Here is a 9256-nt window from a genome sequence, read left to right as displayed (position 1 = left end):
ATCACTATTCTGCAAGAAGAATAGCTTAAAATCCCTCTGGCCACTATGCAGGACTTGTATTTGTCATTCCCAAGACGAATTGATACTGTATTGGCCGCAAAAGGAGGCCAATAAATAAAAATAGAGTAATCACTACTTACAGCATGTGAGGGAAGCTGGTAATTTCGAATCGATTTTTGACGTTACATGTCCCTAAACGGGTTCCGTATCATGGCTGGTCGGAAAAAGCCGAGTCAACGTGTTATTTGTTTTTAGCAAGCTTGCTAGTTAGCTTCAGTTCCGTCCTGCTGTTTCTCGAAAACAGTGTCCTAACAATGGCTTGCTTTGAGGAGGTATTTACATTTGATTTATTAATATTACATCATTAATAAGAATAGTCATTTCATTAACTTATCGTGACGTTAAAAAAAATCGCATATTTAAGATTTATTCGGAAAGCTTTAGAGTACATTTAACGTACAGTATTAACTTAAAATAAAAAAGTATTACCTTAAATTATCGGCTGTTGTTAGTGTTTGATTGTCTAGCATATTTTCTTATAATTAATCTTTATTTCAGTTCCTCAGTAGAAAAAGGTTCACAACTTTTGAAAATAATTTCCCTAAGGTTAAAATATTTTCCCTTGATAAATTGTCCGCTTAAAAGCAATATTGAATAGGGCCTCTGATTTGTATGAAGTATAAATTAGTAATAGAGAAACTTTTTTCCAGCTCCTGTCTCTTACCACATCTTCTTATATTTGATTTTGTGTTCTTGTATGTGGCTAATCCAGGAATTAACAGCCTAAGCTTGGTTTCTGTGTTACTGTTGCTAGTTATGCATTATTCCACATTTTCATATAACTTTACAGGATGACGTATCATACCGTGCTGGAATCCAAGAGGAACTCTCAATCCTTCGCTGTAAAAAGTGCCGAAGATTTATCGTGGACTCATCATGCCTGCTTTCTGTGAGTTTGTTGTCATGCTGTAAAATGCTTTACTGTGTGTGTGTTTGTGTGTATATATATATAAACATATATATGTATATATATACACACACACACACTACACAGCGTTATAGACCTTACGAAGAAATGAAGGTCTATAATTTTGATCATAGGTTTATGGTAAAGGATTGCGACAGAATATCAACAAAAAATCCAGAAAAAGTACATGATACAAATGTTATGAATTAAGTTGCATTTCAATGAGGGAAATAAGTATTTGATCCCCAAGCAAAACATGACTTAGTACTTCGTAGAGAAACCCTTGCTGAAAAGCACAGTGGGAAGATGTTTCTTGTAGTTGTTTACTCTTGTGATTTGCACACATCTCAGAATTGATTTTGATCGACTATTCTTTACAGATTTTCTCTAAATGTTTAAGGTTTCTTGCCTGTTGCTTGGCAACTTGAAGTTACAGCTCTCTCCATGAAGTTTCTATTGGATTAAGGTCTAAAGACTGGCTAGACCACTTCATGACCTTAATGTGCTTATTCTTGAGCCACTCCTTAGTTGCCTTGGCAGTATGTTTGGGGTCATTTTCATGCTGGAAGACCCATCCACAACCCATCTTCAGGAGGTTCTCATCCAAAATTTTACAGCACATGGCCTCATCCATTGGCCCTCCAGTGCAACAAAGTCAATCTGTACCTTTAGCAGAGAAACAGCCCCAAAACATAATGTTTCCACCTCCGTGCTTGACTGTAGGGACTGTGGTGTTCTTAGTGTCATAGTCAGCATTTTCTTCCTCCGAAAACAGCAAGTCGAGTTGATGACAAAGATCTCAATTTTGGTTTTATCTGACCACAGCAGTTAATCCCAGTCTTTCTCTGTTCATTGCCAAACCTCAGACGGGTCTGTACATGTGTCTTCTTAAGGGGTGGAAGTCTTGCTGCGCTAAAGGATTTCAATCCATGCAGGCGTATTGTGTTACCAATTCTTTGTTCGGTGACTATGCTCAACTGCCTTGAGATTAGGCTTGGGTACCAAAAACCGGTGCCAATACGGCATCGGTACCTCTATAACCGGTATGTACCGGACCGAAAAAGAATGCGAATTTCTGTGCCTCATTTCAGTGCCATTTAAATGCCTGAACTGTCGATTGAAAGATTTGTTCTCTGGGGCTATAATGACACAGTTGTAAAGCATCAGATTCATCAACACACATGATCGCTAGTAAAATTTAAATACTGCATTCATGGGGTGTCAAAAATAATCAGAAAAATAAATTATTTCCTTAATTAGAAAAATCTTGAAAACTTCGGAAAGCTTTGATAATACAAATTCAAAACATTGTTGCAGTAATGTTATTGTCCATTTTATTTTTTGTAGATTAAAAGTTTATTAGATTAGATAAAAAAATTAAAAGCACAAATCATCTGGAAATGAGAACATCCGAGATGCGTTTGAATGCAGCAACTAACGTTACACTTGCTCTGACGGCAGCAGGTGGTCTACCGCTGACTTAGCTTGCTAATTTAAACAACTTTCGTTAAAATGCCTAAATATCTAAAACTTAACGGTCGAAAGTGTGGCTATATTTCACAAGAAAGGATTCTGACACTGCAAAATGCAGCAAATGTTTTACAGCGTGTAAAGGGGGAAACACGTCAAATCTAATAAAACATTTGAATAAACTTAAAAGCAGAGGGATGCACTGTGTTTGACAGCTTGCGGACAACAGCTGGCACTATTGGTGTGGATGACCCCAGCCCCAGTCATACCAACCGTAGCAAAAAGGAGTCCATAGATTATAATGACGACAGCAGCCTTTCTGCAGGTTAGTCGTAGGCTAATGTAATGTTAATTACAAAATGCAAATCTTGCATTCATGCTAACAAATGGTCAAACGATTTGTAAAATACTAATGTAACAGGGATTATGTGTACAATTATGGCTTTACAGCTAGTACTAGTAGTACTACAACGGTACTTACAGTATATATTCATAAAACTTTTAATATATTGTTCCATTTTAAGCATAATTTTTTTGTTTAATAAAAATCTTTTATTAATAAAATTCTTGAGTTATCCACCATCATTTTGTGTATCGGTTCAGGCACCGTTTTGGCAACGGTACTGTTTTAAAAGTATCGATTTGGCACCGGTATCGGAAGAAGAAAAAAACGATACCCAACCCTACTTGAGATCATTAACAAGCTCCACCCATGTAGTCCTGGGCTGGCCCCTTATTTTTCTCCCCTTATAATTATTCTTACTCCATGAGGTGAAATCTTGCGTATGGGAGCATTAATGGTTACTTTGTATTTCTGCCATTTGTAAACAATTGTTTCAGCAGTTGTCTCCTTTTCACCAAGGTTCTAGCTGATGGTCTTGTAGCCCATTTCAGCCTTGTGCAGGTCTAAAATCTTGTTTCTGACTTGCTTTGACAGCTCTTTAGTCTTGCCCATGGTTGTAAGGTTTGAATGGAAGATAGAGATTTTGTGGACAGGTGGCTTTTATACACATACCACATTGTTGTTAGGAGCACCTTCTTAAATTAATATGTGTACCACAAGAGCACATAACCAGTCTGTGAGAGGCAGAATTATTGTTGGTTGGTAGGGAATGCAACTTAATTCATAACATTTGTATCATGTGCTTTTTCTGGATTTTTGGTTGAAGATTCTGTCTCCTTTACCATAAACCTATGATAACAATTATAGACCCTTCAACCCTTCATTTCTTTGTAAGTGGGCAAATAAAAAAAATCTGTAGGGGATCAAATACTTATTTCCCCCACTGTGTGTGTATATATATATATACACACACACAGTGGTGTGAAAAACTATTTGCCCCCTTCCTGATTTCTTATTCTTTTGCATGTTTGTCACACTTAAATGTTTCTGCTCATCAAAAACCGTTAACTATTAGTCAAAGATAACATAATTTAACACAAAATGCAGTTTTTAAATGAAGGTTTACGTTATTAAGGGAGAGAAAAAAACTCCAAATCTACATGGCCCTGTGTGAAAAAGTGATTGCCCCCCTTGTTAAAAAATAACTTAACTGTGGTTTATCACACCTAAGTTCAATTTCTGTAGTCACCCCCAGGCCTGATTACTGCCACACCTGTTTCAATCAAGAAATCACTTAAATAGGAGCTACCTGACACAGAGAAGTAGACCAAAAGCACCTCAAAAGCTAGACATCATGCCAAGATCCAAAGAAATTCAGGAACAAATGAGAACAAAAGTAATTGAGATCTATCAGTCTGGTAAAGGTTATAAAGCCATTTCTAAAGCTTTGGGACTCCAGCGAACCACAGTAAGAGCCATTATCCACAAATGGCAAAAACATGGAACAGTAGTGAACCTTCCCAGGAGTGGCCAGCCGACCAAAATTACCCCAATAGCGCAGAGACAACTCATCCGAGAGGCCACAAAAGACCCCAGGACAACATCTAAAGAACTGCAGGCCTCACTTGCCTCAATTAAGGTCAGTGTTTACGACTCCACCATAAGAAAGAGACTGGGCAAAAACGGCCTGCATGGCAGATTTCCAAGGCGCAAACCACTTTTAAGCAAAAAGAACATTAAGGCTCGTCTCAATTTTGCTAAAAAACATCTCAGTGATTGCCAAGACTTTTGGGAAAATACCTTGTGGACCGACGAGACAAAAGTTGAACTTTTTGGAAGGTGCGTGTCCCGTTACATCTAGCGTAAAAGTAACACAGCATTTCAGAAAAAGAACATCATACCAACAGTAAAATATGGGGGTGGTAGTGTGATGGTCTGGGGTTGTTTTGCTGCTTCAGGACCTGGAAGGCTTGCTGTGATAGATGGAACCATGAATTCTACTGTCTACCAAAAAATCCTGAAGGAGAATGTCCGGCCATCTGTTCGTCAACTCAAGCTGAAGCGATCTTGGGTGCTGCAGCAGGACAATGACCCAAAACACACCAGCAAATCCACCTCTGAATGGCTGAAGAAAAACAAAATGAATCCTATTGAGATGTTGTGGCATGACCTTAAAAAGGCGGTTCATGCTAGAAAACCCTCAAATAAAGCTGAATTATAACAATTCTGCAAAGATGAGTGGGTCAAAATTCCTCCAGAGCGCTGTAAAAGACTCGTTGCAAGTTATCGCAAACGCTTGATTGCAGTTATTGCTGCTAAGGGTGGCCCAACCAGTTATTAGGTTCAGGGGGCAATGTAGGTTTGGATTTTTTTTCTCCCTAAATAATAAAAACCATCATTTAAAAACTGCATTTTGTGTTTACTTGTGTTATCTTTGACTAATAGTTAAAGGTGTTTGATGATCAGAAACATTTTGTGTGACAAACATGCAAAGGAATAGGAAATCAGGATGGGGGCAAATAGTTTTTCACACCACTGTATGTATATATATATATATATATATATATATATATATATATATATAAACCAGCTTTTGTTTTATTGCCCTTGTGTGAGAAGGAATTGTCTGGCTTAAGATTTTATGCTATTTGTTTTGACATTTCTCTGGTTAATGGATGTAGTAGATAAATGCTGTAGTTTTCTCCCCACAGACCTCAGAAGACCTCATGACTGGGTGCACAGTGTGGCATATGGATATTGATGCATTGCCTGATTGGATCCTGTCAATTATTAATCAGGTACTGGTCTTGCAAATATAGTTTTTTTAAATCACCAGCTCAAGAAAGGCGGCACGGTGGTGTAGTGGTTAGCACTTGCACCTTCAGGGTCCGGGTTCGATTCCCGGCCAGGCTCCATTCCCGTTTCTGTGTGCATGGAGTTTGCATGTTCTCCCCGTGCTTTGTGGGTTTCCTCCGGGTACTCTGGTTTCCTCCCACATTCCAAAGATAGGCAGGTTAGGCTAATTGGCGTTCCCAAATTGCCGTAGTGTGTGAATTGGTGTGTGAGTGTGTGTATGTGTATGTGCCCTGCGATGGATTGGCACCCTGTCTAGGGTGTACCCTGCCTCGTGCCCTAAGCCTCCTGGGATAGGCTCCAGGTCCCTGCAACCCTGGATACAGGATAAAGCGGTATAGAAGATTAGAGATCGACCGATATGTTTTTTTTTATAACCGATGCCGATGTTTAGAGGTCAGGGTCAGCCGATGGCCGATATGTGCTGCCGATTTTTTTTGCCGATTTTTAGGGCCGATATCTTGAAGTTTTCCCTTTCATTTGCATGCTTAAAGGTCACACTAATAACGAGTGGATGCACAACATTTCTAAACTTAACATAATTTATTGAACACTGACTTATAAATAAAACAGGTAATATAAAAAAAACTGTGAATCATTTACATAAATGTTTTAGAGCATTTATCTAGCAGAATTTTTCAAGTTTGTTGGAACATGAATAAACTTAAATATACATTTAAATGAAATAAATACAACATAAATAAAATAAATAAAAATCAATTAAACTGAAAAATATAAAAATAAAAACTAATATATACAAAACATAATAAAAAAAAAATTATAATGATGGCTGAAACACTAGCAACTAGGGCTGCACAATTTGGGGAAAAATGTCACATTGCGATTATTAAGGTCAAAATTGCGATTTACGATTGCGATACGATAAACAAGTGGTATGACTCAACTTGCTTGTTATCAAGGAAAATGCACTTACATTACTAATAATGCTGAAATTCGAATTTCTCAACTGAGATATAGTGTACAGTGCAATCTAGCAACTAGAAATGAACAATGTTTTCTAATTAAAACAAAATTGTACAAATTTAAATAACAGTAACATCTTTACATTATTGAATTAAATTACATTAAATTAACTTTTAAATTAAATTAGAAAGTCAAAAGTACAGATAAATAAAACAAATACCTATTTAAAAAAAATATTTTTACATTTTGTCCCAAAACAGGGACATTTAAGAAGGATGTAACATACTTTATTGGTATTCTTATCAAATCTCTCACCATTTTTAATCTAATGATGAAAAAGAGATTAAAGGAAAGAAAAGTGTTCTTTAAACATATTAATTTTAGAGTCATGCTAATAATCATGAAAATAATTTAAATGAGACATTTCTAGTGTTCTTTGTGACACAGATTTCTACACTGTATTTCCATTTATTCTTAAATAAATCTGTTAATAGCTGTCCTCTCTAACGTACAGTTAAGTAGCTTTAAATATGAAAAGATTAAATTAATTTAACTTACCGATGGCCAAATAAAGTCTATGCCCGAAGCACTGTAACCTAGTCCAGTGATTAAGCGCCACCGCTTTGGCGATGTGCGTGCCGTCTGTTGCGACTGCGACCAAACCATTCTTACAGAGGTCCAATGCAGCCAGTGCCTCTCTTAAACCCGCGGCTACAGTATGTTCTCTCCGGTGTGATCGTCAGGGAAATACGATGTTTGCAGGCAACGGCTTTTCAGTTCAAACTCATTGTGCGCGGTTAGGCTAATATATGTCTCAGTCGTCCTGCTTGACCAAAGGTCCGTAGGAGTTAAAAAGAATTTCACTGCAGTTATTTCAAGTTCAACGTCGCTATGTCACTTACTGAGACTTACAAACACATCTGTAATAATGTGTTGTTTTGTTCTGCTCACACTGGGTTGTGCTTTGTTTGGTCTTTTTACTACTCTTGGCTTTTACCGCCATGCATTTATCATACTTTTCTGTGTTTGCCGTGTTGCCACCTGATGTAGCGACTTTAGTTTTGCCAATTTTGCGCAGTAACTCTTTCTGCTTAGTGTCCAATATCCTGAAACCAAAATATCGCCAAATAACAGAGCTTGCATTTTTTCTGGGCACAAGTTCAGCGTCGGTCTCTTCTGTATCCATTTTCTTCCGTCTCCACACTGCGCTGCGGAAAGTCACGTGACCACCAGCATGCGCGCTACACAAGACTGACTGGTTATTTTTTTATTTTTGACATAAGAAATGGCCATACAGCTCTTAGAATGAATGTCTTGTTACGTCCGCGAACGCATTTGTTTATTTAATATAATCGCAACATTTGCTGTAATGTAATCGCATAGGCTGACATCGCGATTGCGATATGATTAATCGTGCAGCACTACTAGCAACCAGCAACATTTGTGTTCGGTATAATTAACACAGAACATCTGAAGTGCATTCTAGTGCATTGAAGTTTTGGCTTGGGGTCCTTCACACGCGGCAGCAGCACATTCCACCGCATCAATAACATGGGACTGCCCGCGGATGTGCCTGACTTTAAATCGGCGCTACTAAACAAGGATATCGGCCGATGCCGATATATTAAAAAATGACAAATATCGGCGCGATATATCGGCCGACCGATATATCGGTCGACCTCTAAAGAAGATGAGTGAGTGAGTGAGTGAGAGCTCAAGAAAGGTGTCATCAAATTTAGGGTCATATGACTCAAAACCAGTAATAAATAAGTAAGGTATAAAAGATGTGATTTTATTGTTGCATTATTGTTAACTGAAAGGTGATGGCATTTTTTCATTTCTAATTAATGTGCTCTTTTTCTGAAATTACTTATGTTATAAAAATTGTTCCCTCACCAGACAGTCTTTTTCAGTTTTTAATTTACTAGAGGATAAAGCAAAAAGCGTAAACTCGTAGCTTTACTTCTGACTTTTACAAAGAGCTGACAGTAGAGACTTCTTCCAGTTTTAAATCAACCTTGAATGTCAAACAATATTTTCTAAAATTCCTTTATCTGGCTTTTTTGTGAATAATCTGTTAGAAATGCTTATTTAATAAAACAAGTTTATGTAATACTAATACTAATGTCTCCTGTCAAAGCTAACTAACACACAATCAAAACTACAGTTCAAGAGCAGTTGGTTCTCAGAAATCAAATTGGGTTAATAACTAAATAAGAGATTTAGGCATTAAATTGACTTATCTTTTCATAGGTTCACTGGACAACAGGAAAACTCAACTGCCAGCACTGTGCAGCCCGTCTTGGAGGTTTCAACTTTCTAACATGTTCACGATGCCCCTGTGGACTTGACACTACCATACACCTCAATAAAAGCCGCGTCGATCAGGTTGTAAAGCATCTGGCCTATGTAAGCAGACCAGGTACAGGTAAAGGGCACACAGGTTTTCAGGTTAAACACAGAACTCTAGAAGAACCAGACCACCGAAACCTGCAGTCAACCTGTGATCTACATCAGGTCACTCACGGACTAAATCCCAAGCCCGAACTCCAGAGTGGACAAATGCAAGAAACGCATTCTGAATGTGAGCATTGTGGCATCTCGCAGTGCAGTTGTCCCCCTTATTTGCCACTCATTTGTCCTGTACAGGAGGAAGTAAATGAGGCAGTGGCTCATGGCATTGACGGCCACATACAGCC

General features: G+C 37.9%; 1 protein-coding gene across 2 annotated transcripts in view; it reads left to right on the top strand.

Annotated features, from left to right (window-relative positions):
* The first annotated feature begins 233 nt into the window (after positions 1 to 233).
* The window catches only part of rnf180b (ring finger protein 180b), a 12210-nt gene continuing 3187 nt past the window's right edge, over positions 234 to 9256 (top strand). The window contains exons 1-4 of one of the 2 annotated variants that reach the window (XM_053477886.1): positions 234 to 332; positions 851 to 949; positions 5492 to 5578; positions 8811 to 9256. The exon at positions 8811 to 9256 is cut by the window's right edge and continues 247 nt beyond it. In XM_053477886.1, coding sequence (XP_053333861.1) covers positions 315 to 332; positions 851 to 949; positions 5492 to 5578; positions 8811 to 9256 — 650 coding nt within the window. In that variant the 5' untranslated portion in view covers positions 234 to 314. Of the gene's footprint in view, positions 333 to 850; positions 950 to 5477; positions 5579 to 8810 lie in introns of both variants that reach the window. The other variant, XM_053477887.1, reaches the window with a different exon arrangement.

Source organism: Clarias gariepinus, chromosome 19 (genome assembly GCF_024256425.1).
Source record: "Clarias gariepinus isolate MV-2021 ecotype Netherlands chromosome 19, CGAR_prim_01v2, whole genome shotgun sequence".
In the NCBI taxonomy this organism is placed as follows: domain Eukaryota; kingdom Metazoa; phylum Chordata; class Actinopteri; order Siluriformes; family Clariidae; genus Clarias; species Clarias gariepinus.
This window is presented reverse-complemented; position numbering and strand designations above follow the sequence as displayed.